Source organism: Phalacrocorax aristotelis, chromosome 3 (genome assembly GCF_949628215.1).
Source record: "Phalacrocorax aristotelis chromosome 3, bGulAri2.1, whole genome shotgun sequence".
NCBI classification, from domain to species: domain Eukaryota; kingdom Metazoa; phylum Chordata; class Aves; order Suliformes; family Phalacrocoracidae; genus Phalacrocorax; species Phalacrocorax aristotelis.
The window spans coordinates 48,806,227-48,826,128 of record NC_134278.1 but is presented as its reverse complement, the minus strand read 5'-3'; the positions used below and the strand labels follow the sequence as shown (position 1 = coordinate 48,826,128).

General features: G+C 36.8%; 1 protein-coding gene across 5 annotated transcripts in view; it reads left to right on the top strand.

The window, feature by feature from the left end:
* The window catches only part of HACE1 (HECT domain and ankyrin repeat containing E3 ubiquitin protein ligase 1), a 52,776-nt gene extending 33,829 nt beyond the window's left edge, over nt 1–18,947 (top strand). For 4 of the 5 annotated variants that reach the window (XM_075087357.1, XM_075087353.1, XM_075087358.1 and 1 more), the window contains 9 exons: nt 91–188; nt 381–468; nt 1,526–1,675; nt 6,433–6,629; nt 11,358–11,489; nt 12,175–12,273; nt 12,547–12,617; nt 17,499–17,612; nt 18,033–18,947. In XM_075087357.1, the coding sequence (XP_074943458.1) occupies nt 91–188; nt 381–468; nt 1,526–1,675; nt 6,433–6,629; nt 11,358–11,489; nt 12,175–12,273; nt 12,547–12,617; nt 17,499–17,612; nt 18,033–18,135 (1,052 nt within the window). In that variant the 3' untranslated portion in view covers nt 18,136–18,947. The remainder of the gene's footprint in view (nt 1–90; nt 189–380; nt 469–1,525; nt 1,676–6,432; nt 6,630–11,357; nt 11,490–12,174; nt 12,274–12,546; nt 12,618–17,498; nt 17,613–18,032) is intronic. The other variant, XM_075087355.1, reaches the window with a different exon arrangement.
* Nucleotides 18,948–19,902: the final 955 nt, after the last annotated feature.

Genomic DNA, 19,902 nt, shown 5'->3' with positions numbered 1-19,902 from the left:
ATTGTGTTATAAAAGGAGTTAGTATATCTTTGAAATACATTGAAATCTAATGAATTAAGATTAAAAAACTAATTGGTGCTTTGTATTTAGATTCTATTTTTAGGAGTAGCTGTGAAGTTGTGTCTAAAGCAAATTGTGCAAAACTAAAGCAGGGGATTGCTGTGAGATTTCATGGAGAAGAAGGCATGGTGGGTAAAATTGCATGGTTTTCCTTCATGGTATTTATATATGGAAATAGTAATTCTTTCACAATTATTGTTTTAAACTAAATCCTAATTTGAAATAACTTTTATACTTTAATAAATGAGTGGTTACCTAGCATAACCGTTTGTGCAGTGAAAGTTCTATGTACTGATATGCTTTATTCTTTTGACATGCAGGGACAGGGTGTGGTGCGTGAGTGGTTTGATATCTTATCCAGTGAAATAGTTAACCCAGATTACGCCTTATTTACCCAGTCAGCTGATGGTATGTCTCTGCCTTTTTTCCTAGAGTGTTGTCTTTTATAAAACCATTTTCATAATCCAACAAAAAAGCCACTTAATTGTTTTCAGAATGAGTATCGCTTTTTAAAAGCAACACTGACAGAATTGATCTCATATAGAGGAATGATGTATTCATTGTATGTTTTTATAGGTACAGAGGAAATATTTTTCTTAATTTGAAGATTCCTTGATTTTTGTTCTCCCTTTTTGTAAGAAGTGTTGTTGGTTTTAATGAGTCCGTGCTATTTCTGCCTGGTAATAGTAGGACACAACACTTTGAGAGCAGTACAGAGAGTGTTTTCCTTCTGTATCTGCAAGTGAACTGTGGAGGTATTCCTTTATTTCCTTTTAGAAATCTATGCATTCAATCAGTTAATTTATGTGGTAGAACCAGATGTTGATCTACACACGCCTACCTTGTATTTGACTTTTGGCTTTTGGGCGCTTCATATAAAGCGAATCTTTATCAATAAAAGATTTCACATCATCATCAGTGATAAATGTTTTGCTTTCTACCTTACAAAGTCTTGGGAAGTGGCAAGGAATTCAGTTAACAGTAGACAGTTAAAAGGAAAAGTTCAGGGACGTCTGTTTGAGGTGGTCTTTTCCAAGGGCACCAGGACTGGACTGTCTGTATCTGTCTGGAGCAAGATGAAAGGAAGTGGGTGCATTCTGATCCTTCTGTTGATCGTGTTCACAAGCTGATAGAAGCGTGGCCCATTAGAGTGAGCAAAAAGTGCACATGGCAATATCTGGGATGAAATTTAGCAGACCATGATTACCCTTATGTTGATGATGATTACTTCAGAATGGTGCCTTGGAGAGTGGCTAAGCAGTATCATTGTAATCATAGGATGTTATTACAGTCTAATACATTTATTTCTGGTGTCTTTTTGGTGTAAACAAAAAACCCCAGTCAATCTTCCAGAACACCAAAATAAAACTTTCAGGGGTTTCAGATGCTTAGTGTATTTGATAAATAGAAAATGCACTTAAAAATAAGGCAAGTCATGAAACATGATAATCTTCTTATTTTATAGGAACAACTTTCCAGCCCAACAGTAACTCTTCTGTAAATCCAGATCATTTGAACTACTTCCGCTTTGCAGGCCAGATCCTGGGGCTAGCTCTGAATCACAGGCAGTTGGTGAACATTTACTTCACAAGGTCATTCTACAAACATATTCTTGGTATGGTTTTATTAAAATCCCATTTATTAGTCGTAACAGTTGTCTGAGCAGTAAACCTTTTCCGTTTTTACTTTTGTGTGTGTATTAAAAGTGAAAAAGTTGTGGAAATGAATGTCTTGCTAATCTTATGTACATCAGAGTCACAACATAATATGGCAGTAATTGCTATTCCAGTCTGAGCCTCTTTTAGGAGCTGTTATAGTTGCAAAATACAGAAATGCATTAGCAAAACTATGTGGGAATTTTATACAGTTAGCAACTTTTAATAAAATTACTAATCTTTCAATTTATATTTGAATATGAATCTTAAATTAAAAACAAAGAAGGCATCATTAATTTTTCTAAAGCATGATCACATAATTTAGTTGTCTTTTAGGTTGCTGACTAGGAAAGCCTGAAAGGCAGATTAGTGCAGCCAGTTGTTTTTGTGGTGCATGTAATTATGTGCACCACAGTTGTGAAATTCATCCGTCCTGTCTTGTCATTTCTGAGAAATGAAAATAATCATTCCGTAGTTAACTTAGGGCAGGCTTAAAAAGTTGATAATGTTTATGAACTCTAGCAAAATCTATCAGCCATTCTTTATTATGTCTCCAGTTCTTGAGTCATATAAAGACTCTGCAAAGGTGAATCCATAATGTTGTGAACCTCCCTGTCTACCCACTCCAATAAACGCTACTCATTTCCTGAAATAATGTTTCAAAACTAATGCAGGTTCATCCTGTCTCCTTCACGAGGAAAGTTAGTTCATACGCTTACTGTAGCACTCAAGAGGATTGGGCAGAAGTCTTTATAAAGATGTGACTTTTCCTTTTATACAGAAGGACTGCTGATAGCCAGTGGTATATTTGATCTAGGGATCTCCTCTGCTCTTCTTTGTGAACCTTTGTGCCTCTTGATTGTCAGATGTGATGTCCCTGATCTGCATTGTCATGAAAAACTTTCCCTCTTGCATGAGGGTCTGATGGAAGGGTAAATTCCTTTTGAGTTCATGTTACTCCTCTAAGTACATAAATTCTTTTGCTGCTGCATGCAGAATTTTGTTTGTGTTTAAGCACCATTCTTTAATCATCTTTGGAAGCATAAGAACTTGATTTTGGAAGTTTTACTTTTCCTCGAGAGCCACTCCTTACTTTAAGACCAGCAAGGTTTTTAAGAGATTGTTTACATCTCATTCTGGTTTTCTGTAATCATTCTGTCTACCTACAGTTTTTCTGTGGTATTTGGTGAGTCCAGGAGAGATCAACTTCAGATTTACTGTTTCTCTCCCCTGAAAGTGTTCAGGGAACACTGTTCCACTTTGGTGCAGGCTCAGTAATCTTTGTCAAGATCTTCTTGACAAATGGATGCATTTTACTCCTCTCCCTCAGTACCACTTTCTGCTGCAGGAGAGTGTGTACTGGGCAAGAGGCAATGGAGGACACCCAATCTGAAGCAGCACCGCGTTGGCAATGCTTCATCAGGCTTTCCTTCACATAGGAAAGTGGTTCCAAAGTAGACGTATCTTTGTGTGGCACAGTTTGGGTACTGACTTAAGGTTGGCCTCTGACATCAAGGGATTCCTCTGTGTAAGCAGAATAATGATGCTCACAGGCTAATCTCCGTGCGATGTACTCACAAACGAGAAAAACGTTTTTCTGCTGTTCAGTGACGCCTTGAGAATAGTCAAGTGTTGCTCTTGTCGCCTCTTTTGGAAATGACTACTAATTAATTTGGATTCTTTTCTAGTTTGAATCATGATTATGTACTGGATTTGTTGGTTTCTGAACTGAAAAGGTGATTTATTGTTTACTTTTTTTTGTCATTTTGTTAGAGTAACTATTGTAAACCAAACAGCAACAAGTAGTAGTCTGTTCAGATCTCACCAGTCCCTCTTAGTAAGGTCTTGTCATTTTGCTGAACAGGCATCCTGGAACTCTAGAGGTTTGTGCACATTCAGCTGCTTTAAGTAATAAGTGATAAAAACCTATGAACCTTTTGAACTTGTCACACACAGAACTGGAAAAATTACACCTCCACTTCCCAAAGTAGTTGCTTTTTCCACCTCAGTCACAGTGATTTATTTAAACCTTTCCAAGGCCTTTCTCCCTCAGCTCTGTGCGTCTCCCCTCTTCTTGCTTAAGGAAACCGAGTGGCACAGCAGCAGATGCTCCTAGGGTTTTTTTATTTTTGTTTCAGGTTCAGCTATGGGTTATGCTGACTGTTGATGCCAAATACAAGTTACCAGGTTACATACAGAGATTCCCTTCAGCTACTTGTCAGGTCTTAAGTAGTGGATTATGAAATCTTTCAAAGCCTGAGACTTTTTCTGTTCCTTTGGTTTATCACCTTGCACTGAGATCCTTGTTTCCTGTAGCCTTTCCTGTTGGTGGCACCAATTCTACCACTTGTGTGGTAAGACCTCCTGTATCTGAGGAATAGTGTGAGCCTCTTTCAAAGGAACTCTTCAGTCAACAGACGTGATGCAGAAGCGTGTTAATTAGAAGCGGAAACCTGTATGAACAAATGTGGCTACTTTTTTGAGACTCAGGTGGGCACACCACCTTTTTTCACTGTGATGAACTGGTAGGCAAGGAAAAATCAACTTAAGTGATGACCCAGCTAACACACAATTAATGTGCTTTATAAGATGCTAGATACGTAGCTTGCATGGGGTTTTGTGCTGTGAAATCAAACATTATTCTATAGGACTTCATGTTTATTTAGGGCTGCACTCTATTACAGATGTAGAACTGAGGCAGAAATATAGTCAGAAATTTAAAAGGTCTCTTAGGCGGTTTGAAAACAAACCTGTCTGCCTTCTGCTTTACCAGAGGAGAAGATAGTTTCACTAGTGCTGTTGTCCAGTTACTTTGTATTTTTTTTCTAAGGGGCCAATTACATTTCTGTTTGGAAAAGGAAACTTCCACCTCCAACACACAAAGACACGTAGCAGATAAATTCTGAACTGTGCTATCTGCTGTTAACACTGTGAAAGAGGGGACTAAAGTCTAATAGAAAATACTCCTTGAAATGGATTATATAAACAAAAGTTAAAATTAGTTTCTGGGTCAGTGTGTATTGAGCTGGAGGCCTCAAATCCTTGAATAGTTACTGAATTTGTCTCAGATCTTACCTGTAGTATCTTTTTGAAGTTCTGGGTTGCACAGAAATACCTGTTTATCACAATTATGCTAAGATAAATTTCCTTTTCAAACTACAGGTGCCTTAAGGGTACAGCAAGAGGAGGATACACATAGTATTTCATGGGATTCAAATTTTGTCCTCATAAATCTGACAGTTTCTTTAACTGTCTGGCTTGAGTCTACTGATGGTAAAATATCTATCAAGCAAATGAGTGAACTTAGTGTTTTTGTCTCACAACATGCTACTATGAATGTAATCTCATCATAATGCTCTAGTTCAGTTTATTCTCTAAAGGAGTCTCTGATTCCTACTTTTCAGTCTGTTTCTTTTCCACGTTTTGCTTATATTCCTCAGAGATGTTATGTAAACATTTCATATGTGAAATGCACATATGCTTACTAGTTGGCAAAAGCAAAAGTCCTCTAGAAACTACTAGACAGCTGTTAGATTTTTTTGAGAGAGTTGACAGTAAAAATTTATTAGTAAATTATATATCCCTCTCTTAAATGGGAGTGTTGCTTGATTTTTATTAGAAAAAAATGCCTTACAGCTTGTGTATACACCACTTCAGCACCAGTCAGCTCTTCCAGGGAAATACTGTAACAGTGTTTGCGCTTGCACGTTTCCACCGGCTGCTAACCTTTGAATTTTGTATTACTCTTTGGGGTGCTGCTTCTGCAGTCCATAGTGTGCTAAGACTTCTATTAATGGGTCCCTGGTGACACTTCACAATGCACAGATGGTGTTGAAGAGAGTACATCCCAATAACTTGCTTTTCTCTAAACCTACTACCACCCGCATCCACTGCCCCTTTTCCCAGGTATTTTTCTGTCTCAGTAGAGTTAAAGTAATTGGGGTTTGCTTTCTTGTGTAGTTAATAGGGTAGTTCTCTTACACGAAAGTCACCTTGTTCTAGGCACCTTTGTTTGAGTGCCATGTCTGCAAAGGGGCTGTAAATAGGCAGTTCCTGTACTTGGATAAAAGTCAAGCTTTTAGCAACTCTCCTCTTAATGCTTCTAAATGACTAAGTTCAGTCTGAAAATGTAAAATTTCTATAAATAACTTTTTTCAACTGTATAGCAGGTCTCATAGCAGACATGATTAAAAAGAAGAGAATGGAAGAGTAGGAGAGTGTTCCAAGTACAGAAAGATTGTCTTCCCGTCGGCTGTCCCCCCCACCCCCCCAGTTCTAAATAATTTTCTGGGGGAAAATATGATATTGTATAAAGAAATATATTTGGGTTTCTAAAAGTTATGTAGAAAGCTTAAAATTTTTTTAGGAGACTCATTAAAAACAATGTGTTCTGTATAAGGTTAATGCTTTTACTCAAATCCATTAGTGAGCTAAAATTGTGAAAATTGTGGTTGCTCTAGTAGTATGCCACTTTCTTCGCTGGGAAGAAAAACATACAAAGGAAATGTGATTCTTTAATACTTTCCAAGTGTAGTCAGTACAGTTCTGCTGTAGTTCATAACAGTGAATCCCCCATCCCCTTTTCCCCCCCCCCCTTTTTCCTACTGCTGCGTTCTTCTGGTTTCACTCTAGAGGGCAGTCTTTTACCGTATATTAAGTTAGAGCCCTGTTCCCTTTATCCTATTTTTTGAGTTTTTTGTCTCTCTGTTTTTTCTAGGTATACCTGTAAATTATCAGGATGTAGCATCTATTGATCCAGAGTATGCAAAGAACTTGCAGTGGATTTTAGATAATGATATCAGCGATCTGGGTTTAGAGCTGACCTTCTCTGTTGAGACTGATGTGTTTGGAGCAATGGAAGAAGTGCCATTGAAGCCAGGGGGTGCAAGTATACTTGTTACACAGGAAAACAAGGTAAGTATACAGGTTTATTCAGAAGTTGATAGTATAAGAAAAGCAATTGGACTGACCTTCTGAATAACTGGAAGCATAAACGATATACCTGTTTAGAAGGAAATATACAAAGTAGTTGTCAACACTCCTCCCCCTTTTTTTTTCTAGCTTAGCATGTTATAGCAATAGTACTATTTAAAATCTCAAAGTGTTCATGTTAGAGGTTCTTCTTTCTGATGAAACTTTTGGAAAGAAAGGTTGGAAACTTTTGGAAGAAAGGTAACTCTTTAAATGAAGGGTTTACTTTAAAAGTTACAAATATTCCTGAAGTTAAGTCATGGGTATATATACCAGGAAGGTAAAACAGAAGCACTTGCTAAAAGTAAAATTGTAGGTAACATTGCAAAGTGTGCTGCCTGCTAGGGCAGTCTGTGGCACTGGATTTCTCTACAGTAAGTAACATGTAGATAATTGACGCAGTAAAAGGCTGCAGGAAGCTTTATCAGCCACTTGCAAGTTACTCAGTGTGTATGGAAATAATCTGCCTTTTGAATTTACTGTAACAGTAACAGCTTGGAAAGTCACTGAGTTCTCTGCAGCATTAGTTCAACAATGAATATGGAAAAGCTCAGCCAGATTTTGAAAATCATCTAGAAATTAAGATAGACATCAGTCTAATCGAATTCTGCAGTTACCCACTGGATAGTTTTGAGTAACTGCAGGACTGTCACGGGTAGACCTGCTATTTTTTGTATCATTGACTCTCTTGATCTTTGTCTGCTTTGTATTTTGATTTTAATTTCTGTTGAGCTAACCTAACTTGCTTTGTGTACACAGTATTCAGCAATACCAGTCGTGTAGACAGCTGCTGTATTGGTAAATGGCCACTTGGTGTCAGCATTTGTTCTAACAAAATTTTAGTTTGTGTTGGAGCAATTGGCACTGGATTCTTGTATTCTTAATTCTCATTTTCATTAAGGCAGAGTGTCATTCCAATAACAAGAATACATATTATTAGCCTGATTCTGCACTGTTTCCTGCAATATAGTAATTCGTGATAGAATACTGATGGTAAAACAAGTCTAATTGTGAAGGCAGCGGATGATTAATTTCTTTATTACCTATCAGAGAAAGCAAAGATGTTGATTCTTGTTACTGGGCAGTCTTAGCTCCTAGATGTATAAAATAGATGTACTTGACATAAATTGTGGTTTCATAACAACTATTTAAAAACTGTTACCAGTTAGCATGAAATTAGAAGTTTGCCTGCATGAGGATACCCTCAGTCAGTAGGAGTTTACTTTGCTCTCTCTGTTACCTTCTGACTTCGGGCACAGACTAAAAAGGGTGACTGAATGTGTGTAGAACAGATGCATCCATTCTAGCTCATCAGCCTTTCTCAGCTGTGGCAGGAGGGGAAAGGAGTTTGTGTGGCTTTTATTTGAAAGCTGGTAAGGAGCAGATGACTGGTGTGGTAGCTTTGAAACTGCTAGTATTAATTGACTTTTGAATTTGAAGCTGCAAAATGTGACGTGAACAAACAGTTAAAAGGTGGCACCATCTCTTGTTCACTGATTTTTGACAACGGTGAACCAAATTGAAAACTGTAGATCTGTGTCTTAGTGGCATTTGGGGATTTTTCCCAATTTGTTTAATGTAATGTGGTTTTGCAGTTTATTTTAGCTTAGCAGTTCTAACAGGTTAAACAGGAAAAGTGTATACTTTATAAAACATGGTTTTTTTCCTGAGATAGCTTTCTTTTTTCCTGCCTTCACCTGAAGAATAAAAAGATCGCTGTTTAAAACTCATTGTATTTGCTATACCTCTGGGAGAAGAAAATTCAGCCTCTAAAGGAATTTGCTGCGTACGTACACTAGCAGATTACCTGTTTAAATGATAACATTTTTAAAAAATGAAAATGAGTGAGTCTTCCTCAAACCACAACCAAACCAACAAACCCATAAAAAAATCCATACCAAAACCACATCACCTCCCCCACGTCATTCGCTCCCCCCCCATCATCCAAACAATCCATCTCCCTCTTATTGAAAACCAAAGTAGAGTAAATGACCCGTTGAGGAGTGGTAGTAATAGCTGTTTGTAAAGTGTTTTCTCTGAACGAGGAACTTTTTTGACATCAGCTGCGTAACAGGTGAATGGCTGTGGGACCATACAATGCAAATGTTCCAGTGTTGCACTGGAGTGTCCATGTAGCTCCAGCTGAAGTATTGGTTATAGTAGTGGTTTAACTGCCTTTTGTCATGGTAATTGGGAGACTTCAAAGTGAAAAGTCAGGCTTTTTCCGTGTCCGTGCTGTGCATTTCTTTGTGTTTTGCTGTGCGTATTTTTACAGCTTTTTACTTTTTTGGAAAAAAAAATTAGAGCTAGGCAAAGTTTGACCATATGTTATCTTAAAAAATGGTACAAATCTCCACAATCCTATGGCTTTCTGTGTCCTCTCAGGACTTGCCTGCCTGTGAGCTGGTTGCGCTGTTTGGCAGTAAAGAATTATGGTGGTTTTTCAGCCAGCTTTGGAATGGAGCAGCTCTCTGAATCTGAACATCATAATGAACATTGATCCTCGTCTCAGAGTATATGGGGTTATAAAATTAGGGAAGCATGATCTGTGCTTGATTTACCTCAAAGGAAATACAGAACAACCCCTCACCCAAACCAGACTTTGTTGTTGTATTTGTGATGCTGGTCTCATCAAATCTCCCCTCTTAAAAGAAGGCTGGATTGTACCTTTTATGCACTGTGTAGGAATGCATATGTACATCTGAAATTATGTAGATACTTCTGTATTGTAATGTGCTCCTAAGGCTTCTGAGAGCGAATAAAATGTAAATGAAGTGAACAGAGGGAAAAACAAATTGACCAGTTTTTTTACTAGCATATATTATGTAAATTATGTGGTAGAGGTCTTTCAGCATGTGCCAGTGCTGATAGAGAGGATGCTTGGATGTTCCAGGCTATTTAAAACATTTCTTGTTATACCTAAAGCACAGCAACTGTTTTCTCTCATAATGACAGTGTTCAATGCAAGTATTTTTGTAATACAGAAAAATAAGTCTGTCATGTTTTTTCTAATGGATTTTTTTAATAACATTGTGAATTTTTACAACCCTGTTTTCCGAATAGCCTAACTTATGTAACAGGAACTTAGAAGATGTAAAACAAGTATTTCTGATCGCTGAAGGCCAGTGTTAACATTCCTGCTACTCCTGATACTGCTGAAGTTTCTGATTTCTTCCTAGAGCTCGTAAGATGTATTGAGAGGCAGACTTTTGTCTGTGGCAGTTAATCTCCTTTGGCTACCTCTCTAATTCCGTAGAGAAGGGAGGTGGCTTCAGTTCCACTGGCAGTAGAAGCAACTTAGGGAGATGACTAGATTGAAACTGGATTTTTGGGAACAGCTTTGCAGTTGAAGATATGCTTAGTGTTCCTCTTCTTCAGAGCCCTTCACAAATCAGTTGTCTTATCACTCTTACAAAATGGCAGTAATGCATTTAAAAATATCTTCCAACTGCGAAGCAAATGACAACCCCTCTATATTTCTGTGAATGTAAGGAATTGCCTTTAAAAAATAGTCTTCTATTTTGAAATGTTTCATACTTCATTCCGTTTTTCAGACAGGGAGGAAAGAAAGAATGCTTGGTTTCTTTTGTGCAGGTTCAGAACCTAAAAGTTTAGGTTAATGTTTTTTAAAACTGAAAATCAAGGCAGTATTTTTGTAAGATTATTGTCTTAAGAGAAGGTGATAGGTGAGATGATTTAATTGGGAGGTATGTTTTATGATTTTGTTATTAAAAATCACGATTAGGAAGTCAAAGCATTGCTTTGAAACTGAGTACCTTAAATAATCTAGGAATAATTTTTGTTCTCAAGTAGAAATCTTTTCTTGAGTAAAGACTTCTAAACTTGCATAGTTTCGACACGGTAGATGAGACATGTTTATACAGCTTTAATGTAGGTACTTTTGTCTGTCTCATTCTAAGAACCTTCCTCCATTAACTGCCTCCTAGGCTTTTGTGTTTTCAACAAAAGCAAAGTTCTGGTGGATTCCTTTTTTAACTGGCATCTTTTTAAAGGGGATGGAGCCCCGAAATCTCTAAAGCATACAAACTGTGATATTGTCTATTCACGTGGTTATCGTATAAATGCTTTAATGTATTTTTTTCCTTTTTAAAAACTGAGGAGACTTTCAAGACTTTCTTTATAACAGTTTAGATTTTTTTAAGACAACAAAGGGATAAATAATATATTCTGTTAGACTTCCAGAGATGGGGGGAAAGCAAGAAAGCTTTTTGGCTCACAAATATTCCTTCAGAAGTTTACCCTTTTTCCTGAGTTATGTTGGTTTGCTTAATATAGTATTTTCCTATGAATAGTGCCTTATGTCCTTACATGATCACATTGGTGGTTGTATTAAATGCAGGCATGACAAACTAAGTTTTATTCACTTCTATTTTAGTCCAAGTCCCTGTTTTTTTTGACTGGTTTGTGTTACGATGTAAACGTTTCTGTCTGGGAATTGCTTTTGGAAGGAAGGAAACGGGAAGAGCAGAAGGGGCTCTGAACTCTGAGGGGCCTTCTGAATTATGCTGGTTGCTTCTGTGTGTGAAAGTGCATAGCGACTCCTAATGTCGTACAGTAGATGAGATTTGCAATGTATTCTGTTTGTGCGAGTTTGCATGAGCACTATGTTTTTGCTATTGTATGTCTTAATGTAATTTTTTTATGTTGCAGGCTGAGTATGTCCAGCTTGTCACAGAGCTTAGAATGACAAGAGCCATTCAGCCTCAGATAAATGCCTTTTTACAAGGCTTCCATATGTTCATTCCACCGTCTTTGATCCAGCTTTTTGATGAATATGAACTGGTAAGCAGAAATGCCTATACTTCAAATACTTCATTCAGCGTACTTCATCAGTAGTGTAATGATGTAGAAGTAAAGCTCAGTACCCACAACATAGACATTTTGTATCTTTCACTTTGGTTTTGCTTCCTGGGCATCTGTCAGTGAGGATCTCAATAAGTGTATTCCTGCTTATCCTAATTACTTAGAATGACCATCTTCCCGGAATATAACTTCACGTGCCATTGATAAATTCCTTACATTGTAATTTCAAAGTGGAATCAGCATGTTGTGGCCTTTAAGCCTTTTCATACTCTTTTAGGAGGACAGAAGTTCTTTAAAAGTAAAGAGATGCTGTCTGTTGTTTTTTTGGAGTCACAGAATCAAACTCCAATAAGTTTTTGTGGTGCTTTGATCTGCTGTGACCAGCACATCTCAAGTCATTCCAAAATTCAGAGCTTTTTTCTTTTAGGTTCTTTGGCAATAATTTCTCTCTTGTTGCTGTGTGCTTAAATTAAACAGAACATGTGAAATTATCTGAATTCAAGAATATTCTTGTATTAAAAATCATAGGTTCTGTAAGGGTTGCAACTAAACTGAAAAAGCACTAATTTTTATACTTAAAGCATTACTTTTTAAAATAGCATAAACTCTTGAAATCAATGGTTAGTCAGGAGGACTAATTGCAATCTGTGTGTTTCTGCTGAAGGAGCTTTTGTTGTCTGGTATGCCAGAAATTGATGTGAATGACTGGTTAAAAAATACAGAATATACCAGTGGCTATGAGAGAGGAGACCAAGTTATTCAGGTAAAATTTTTTTTAATAATGTAGACTCTTGCATTTTAATAAAAGTCCTTTTGTTTTCTGTGTGTGTTTATGGAAGCTTATTTTGGCTGAAATTTGTGGAGGTTTTTTATACTGTATTTCTACTTTGTGACTTAGTTATGTATGAATTTCATATGAAAACTTCCATCGTTTAGGTAACAAACACACAAACATTCATTTTGTTGTTTTACAGTTATCTTTTCAAGTACTATGAGTATTTAGTGGAAAATACAAACTAACTTATTTTTCATTTAGTGGTTCTGGGATGTTGTGGAAGAATTAACTCAGGAAGAGAGAGTATTACTATTACAGTTCGTTACTGGCAGGTGAGAAACTCTTATATAACACCAAATATATTGTCTGGATACTCTGAAATAAGTCAAGACACTTCAGATTACTATGCAAGATCACCTAATGAGAAACTGTTTTGCATACTTTGGTGTTCTATATGTTGATCAAAGTAGACAAAATGTGTTAATACCTTTGCTGCCTGTATGGCCAGCAAAATGATTGATTACTTATTTATTATAGTTGACTACTTTGCGAGAGGCCTTTGTTGGTGTCCCAGGCAATTTTTAACAAGGCAGTAGTGAATTTAACTGTGCTTTGTATTCTTCTTCCTGTTGCATATTTATGTGGCTCTTGGCTTCTCCAGTAATCAATATAGGCTTTAATATATGAGATAACTAGGTATCACTTCAGTCAGTGTAAACAGAACATCCTTCTCCTAAAGCTGAGTTGAATTTAACATTAGTGCAGCATGTCAAGATCAAGTGAAGATGGAACCTTATGCAAGGCTGTGCCTTATATAGGATTTCTGTCCCAAATTCTCGTTGTTCTTCAGGAAAAGCCACTTTATTTCCTTCATGGTTTGGGGGCAGTGGGGGAAGGTTTTGAGCAATAAACGCCCCTATGAGCTGGGTGAGTTGCCGAGTTTGTGTGTGCAGACATTTTGCAAAGTGGATCCATAGATGCACATGTGGAATCTAAGCTGTGTTATCTATGTCTTTTTCTGGTGGCAGATAGAGATCGCACCATCTTAATTTGATGTTCCCTTCATATTCTAGGATTAGTAGAGTAGTTGACCTTTTGTTTGTAAGTTTTGTGGTTAAGCAATGGTGAAATATGAATTAAGATCATCAAACCTTGTCTTTTATACCAAGGAGTTTCAGTCATGCATGTATCATCAAAAGGGACAGTCTTCAAATTCTATTAGTTTCACTTGATTTATTATGAATTTCATTGGTTTTAGGGATCACAGACAATTTAAGAAGCTAGTTCTGTGCACATGGATCTTTTCTTTCTGTTCTCCGCAGAAATGATTCCTGCAGTTCTAACTGCACATCTGTTGCACAACCAGCTGCTGGTCTTTCATTTTTAGTGGACTAAGCTATTTCTAAATCTAGACAGCAAACAAGGATCTTTAAGATGTAAGGTTGTGTTTCAAATGCTTCTTAAAACATTCCAAATGATACTGAAGTTGCATTCACTATTTTCATGGTATTTGGGGTAATCTACTGGATGCTAAGGAATGCTTTTTTCAAGTAAACAATTATATTGTTTGATTAATATGTGCTTGAGCACCATTAACTTTGGTTACAAGTCACACACTGACTTGTTCTTAACCATTTCTTCTGAGTAGGAAAGAAATTTTTGGTATGTCTTTTAAGAACTCTGGGGTGGAATTTAAACCCAAGTTGTTTAGCTTTTTTTCTGTATCAGCTAGCAGGAACCTGTTGTGTTTTTTCAGTCACCGGAGAAATGTAATAGGTGTATTTTTCCATAAGAATTTAACCTTTGAAAGTTCCCTCTAATACTGGTACATAGCTGGCATTTTTGCACATAAATCCCTAGACAGTCCTAGTTTCTGGGCATGGAAGGTTTAGATGCTGAGTAGTCTGTGATCTAAAACACCAGTTCATCTAGTACAGGCTGGTATCTTAAGTAAAACTGTACACTTAAAATTATACCTGATTTCAAACTAGGACCTCTTTCTGGTGTCACATTTCCTTAGTGAAGAATTTGTTTCTCTGTGTACTTGTTGACAGTACAAAATTTTGCATTCAAAACTTTCATTGTTTTTTTTCCATTTCCCTTTAATCACTTCTACATATTCACTTGATTTTTGTGTGTGTGTGTGTCTCTTCACAAATTGTCTTCAGGGCTTCTCTGACATCTCTCAATATTTCTTAAACTTTGCCTGTTGTCGCTTTCCCCCATTCTTACACTTTTTTCTATTCAATGAAATGAAGTCTTGCTTTGATAGCTTCAGTGGAGACTCATTTTGAGACCTCTTTTAACAGTAAAGTTATTGTCATGAGCAATGTTTGAAGAGCAGATTCTGTGTGTTTGGAGGTCTTAGCAAACTAATGAAAAAGCCTAATTATTCTTGTGCTTCATGTTGGGGATCTGAAAGTTTACTTATGCACCACTACTTTTTCTTTGCTGACAGCTACTTGAGATAGTATTGCCAATTTTATATGCTTTTACTTTTTTTTTGTTTCCCCTCTTGATCTGTTTGGTGTTTATAATAGCATTTGGCTAAATTGTTAATTATCCATTGGCAACTTTTGATCAGGTTTTTAGTTAAGCTGTCAACACTTCCCTCCAACTGTTACAATGGTAAATTCTATTTTTTTTTATTCTGCAGTTATCAGATTGCTGTTTAACTTCTTAGGGGATTGTTTCTGTTGAGTAAAGCTTTATGCTATATTAAGGGAAATTCAGCATATTTAACAAATGTGATAGATATATATGACTACTTTTAAGAGTAAAAACATAAGGGAACTGGCTTAAAGTATCTCTTCTATACTGTTTTCAAGTAAATTTATGCAAAGTCTGTAAGTGGAAAAATAGGTAGAAAAGTTAGGATTCAGATGTAAACTTAAATATTTTAATATTGTTGAAGTTTCCAAAGCTATGAAATCATATTATTGCTCTTGCTGAAGGCTATTTGCATGTGCAGTAAGAGCGATAAGATCTTGTGATCTAATTTGGACATATTTGGAAGGTTTCTTTACTGTATTGGCTCTGTTTTGCTTGGAAAGAAAACTCATTCTTGAAGGCATAAGTTGGCAGCCACCTACTGACTTTTAAATGTTCAAATCCCTGATCATACTATACAATTTTGACGTGTTGTATGAGAAACACTTTAATAAGTTCAATTTTAAAAACTTTTAGATAATAGTGGGCTGAATGAGAAATTTTCAACAGTTAGGTCTGTGTTATTGCTAACTTGAATGTGGAATTCTCTTGGTTCATCGGAGTTAAAAGTCACCACAGGGGAGGCAGCACTGTATTAGAAATGCAAGCCAAATCCATGGTACAAGAGAGTGCCACTGTAAAATCCTTACAACTGTCTGGGCTGTGGTTGTGAGCACAGTTCTGCTTGTATGTCAGAAATAGTATGCTGCAAATAATCAGTACTTCCCTCCACAGTAGTTGCCCCATATCTACCAGTGCTAGAACTATATGCCTGACATTGCTGCTGTTAAGCTAGGTGATAGAGATTTGTGTGTTGGATACTACAGACAGCTCTAAAGGTATACTTAAAAAGTATTATTGCGAGCTCTGTCCTAGCTCCTTAACATTTGGCAGTAGCAACCCTTACTCTTTTTGCATTTCTGCCAAGTAGTTTTACTGTGAGCGGAACATTACTTCATTCTTCTTTTCTGTTCTTGCTCCTGGTTTTTACAGTAACTTTGATTTTGTGAATATGGGAGCATTGTTTTTAATGTAAGTACCTGTAATCCAAAATTCTAACAGCTGTTATGTATTTTATGGAAAGCTATTTTATTTATCAGATTGGTTCTTTGCTAGCTACAAAGTTGCTGAATAGCTGAGATTGGAAAGGATCTTTGGAGATTGTCTAGTCCAATCATATGCTGAGGGCAGGGTCAGCTAGGGCTGGATGCTCAAGGTCTTGTCCAGTCATGTTTTGACTCTCTGCGGGGTGCTGACCCCTCAGCTTCTCTGGGCAACTTATTTCCAGTGTTTGACCACCTCACAGTAAAAAAGTTTTCCTCATGTGTAAACAGAATTTCCTGGATTTCAGTTTGTGCCCACTGCCTCCTGTCCTGTCACCGGGAGCCACTGCATGCTCCCTCATGAGACTTGGCCTCCATCTTACTACCTGAAGGGAGGAATAAATTATATACATTGATCAGATTGCCCTGAACCTTCTCTTCTCCAGGCTGAACTGCCCCAGCTTGCTCTCCTCCTGTGTCAGGTGTTCCAGTCCCTTACCATCTTTGTGGCCCTTTCCTCAACTTGCTGCAGTATGTCCCTATCCCTCCCGTAGTGGGGAGCTTGGAGCTGGGCTTCAGATGTTTATCACAGAGTACAGGGAAAGGATCACCTCCCTTGACCTGCTGGTGACATTCTTCCTGATGCAGCCCAAGAGGCTGCTGGCCTTCTTTGATGCAAGGATGCATTGCTGGCTCACATTCAACTTCATTAGTTCTTATCCCTTCATTGTAAGTGTTTTATTTTTTGTAATGCATACCAGCTTAAGTTGATGTTATAAAAATATATGAATTCTATTCTGTTTGTCATTTTAACATTATAGGGAGGGACTCTGAAGAGTCCAGGGCTATTGGCCATTTTCACCTTGAGTAATCTTTGAATGATATATTGGTAAAAGGGGAAAAAAAAGTAATATGATTGAGAATGCTTTCCTGAATATGCTAGTGATTTTCTTGTGTGTTCTGGTTTTGCCATAGGTTGTTGCTTGCTGATGTAATGGTTTTATTAGTTACTTGAAATATTTTGTCTGAAGTAGTAAATGAAAAGACATGTCAAGAATGCTTTGGTCAGTTGTCCCACAGATAGTAATCAGGGAATAAACTTTTTTTATGATACAGTGTTTCTTAAACTGTAAATGTAAATAACGAGATGTTTGCCTAAACTGAGATGACATTTTGTTCTGAAAACTGGTTGTAGAAATTACTTCTCTTTGCAAACAGAATTCTCTTAAGTATCAGTTGAACAATTTGATGCCTGATGTAAATGAACAAATGTGTCACTCAATATTGTAATTAAAAGAATTTGGACAATGAGAATTGTGATATGGGTGAGAAGGGGGGAACCTTGATAAAAGTATTAGTAACTGCCTAATTACTAGCAGTAAGAGATATTTGCAGTGTAGAGATTATATTTTTTGGCTTATAATGTTCTTGTAATAGTCTAATTTCTGTGAATTTTCTCAGTTCCAGGGTGCCTCATGGTGGCTTTGCCCATATAATGGGTGGCAGTGGCTTGCAAAATTTTACAATTGCTGCTGTGCCGTATACTGCAAATCTTTTACCAACATCAAGCACATGGTATGTTAACTAGTCTCATTGAAATACCTTAAAAACAAGGCTTTTTCATGTCACTCAGTCAAAAGTACAGTTCTTTTGACTATTTTCACTAAAAGGCAAAAAAAAAGATTTAATTTGTGGAGTATTCACTGTCCAGTATGAAAGTGGTGATGTTACATTGTTTGCTCATTGTTTTACCACTTCATTTTGCTTTACTAAAGGCAGTGGGATTAGTAAGGGAATATTAAATTGTCATTTTACAATTTGCTGAAGTGAAAAGCCCCCTTAATTTCCTGCAATAGATTTGAATGCTCGGTGGTACTGTAATGCAGCACAGGTTTGTTTTCTTATATAAGTGTGACATCTTCAGGGTTTTTATTCAGAAAACTTTACTGTTGTGTTTCTTGTTGAACTGTGATGTGGCTTTTGTTTTTTTTCCAGTATCAACATGCTCAAGTTACCTGAATACCCAAGCAAAGAAATCCTTAAGGACAGGCTTCTTGTGGCATTGCACTGTGGAAGCTATGGTTACACAATGGCATAATAAAGTCTAGAAAACTCATCTGGCTACCGATGTGCAATTCAGAGTGGCAGAAGTAATTTTGCAAACTGTCAATAGAAAAGCAGCTTAGATGCCCCAGCCCACTGGCAGGGCTGGGCTTCTGTATTCGTATGGGATCATCAGCTTTTCCTCCGTTATGTGTTGTCAAAGTAACTGATACCGTCACAACAAACTTCTCAGTATGCTGTATTTCCATTTTTTAAAAAAATGACAGATCTGTATGGAAAAATCAGTTTACATGCTTCTCATTATTACTTTGGTCTGAATCAGAAAGTTTGTCAGAATCTCTTCCCACACTTTACTTTTGATATTCAACTATATGGTTGAATGACATTTGTGTTTTAGTTTACTTTGCACTCAGATGGCATACTGCTAATGGACAGACTTGTACTTTATGCCTTGTTGCATGTGAAAGTGCCGTTTATTTTTGCAGAGAACATGATAGAAAGTTCAATTTGGATATTGTACAGTAAGATCTGATGTATTTTCCATTTCTTTGCACAGTAACAAATAAATTTTTATAACTTTTTAGTATTTTAATGTATATAGTATGTAAAGATTAGACTGTTATCACTGGAAAAAATAACAGATGAAGTTAATATCTAATTTATATTAGAATTTACACTATATTCTACTAAATATTTAAAGTATTTGTGACTTTATAGCCAACTTGCAGTTTAGAATTTGTAAATATTATTTAAGATCTATATCCATTCGTTTGAATGCCTTTACTCTTTCCTTGACATAATTGTATGTTCAAAAGGTATTATTAAATTTTAATATTTTTAACAGAATCTGGATGTGGCAAGTTTGTGTGTCTTTGTGGGTGGCTTATTCTTTTTCTTCCAAGGATTTTATTCATCTTACTATAACTTAAATTGTCATGGAAGCAGCATTTGAAGAAGACATTGTTGAAGTGTATGGATGGACATAAGCAAATGCACAAGGAAGGAACTTGACCTTATTGGGGTCTTATTGGCAAGACTATAATAACTAGAATCTCATGTCAAAATGTGTATAAATTAGAATGTATTGCTCAAATAATATGTAAAAATACACAGCAATGGCTTATCAGTATGTGTTTTTGATAAGTAGCTGCACATGTTGGGATAGATGATGCATTTACATAACTGCTTTCGAAGGACCCTAGGGTAGGTCTACATCATTGTTTTGGCTCAGGCTGAGTGGTGGTTTGTTCGAGGTTTTGTTGTTTTTTCTTCTGGTCAACCCTGCTTGTCATGCTTTTGCTTCAGGAAATGAAAACTGGATTCTCTCCAGGTGCAACCAAACAGAAAAAAGTGATCCAAAAATGTACCAAATGCTAATGGATGAATATCTGATTATGTCTGCAAGACCTAACTGATCTGAAGAGGTGATATGAAGAGTTATTCAGGCATAGCGAACCCCGCCCCAACATGTAAGTTTTAAGGTTCAGGTCCTCAGCACAAACTCTTTGCCACTAATCCATTCATGTTTTCCTACAGTAAGTGCTAATATGTGTGTAGCCTGACTTCACCAGCTGATCTGTCTAGGCTGCTTACTTGGTGCTGTTCTTTTAGGTCTGATTTATTTATTTTAATCTAAAGCATACATAATCTCTCTGAGGTTTGAGAGAGAAATCTGTGGACCATCTGATTCAGTGGTGCCACAGTAACTTTCCTTTGGGCTAAGCTTAATACATAGACTTAGTAGCTTTATTTCCTTTCCAGTTCTGTTTGTGCCTGTGCGCGCATAAATGTTGGTTTAAAT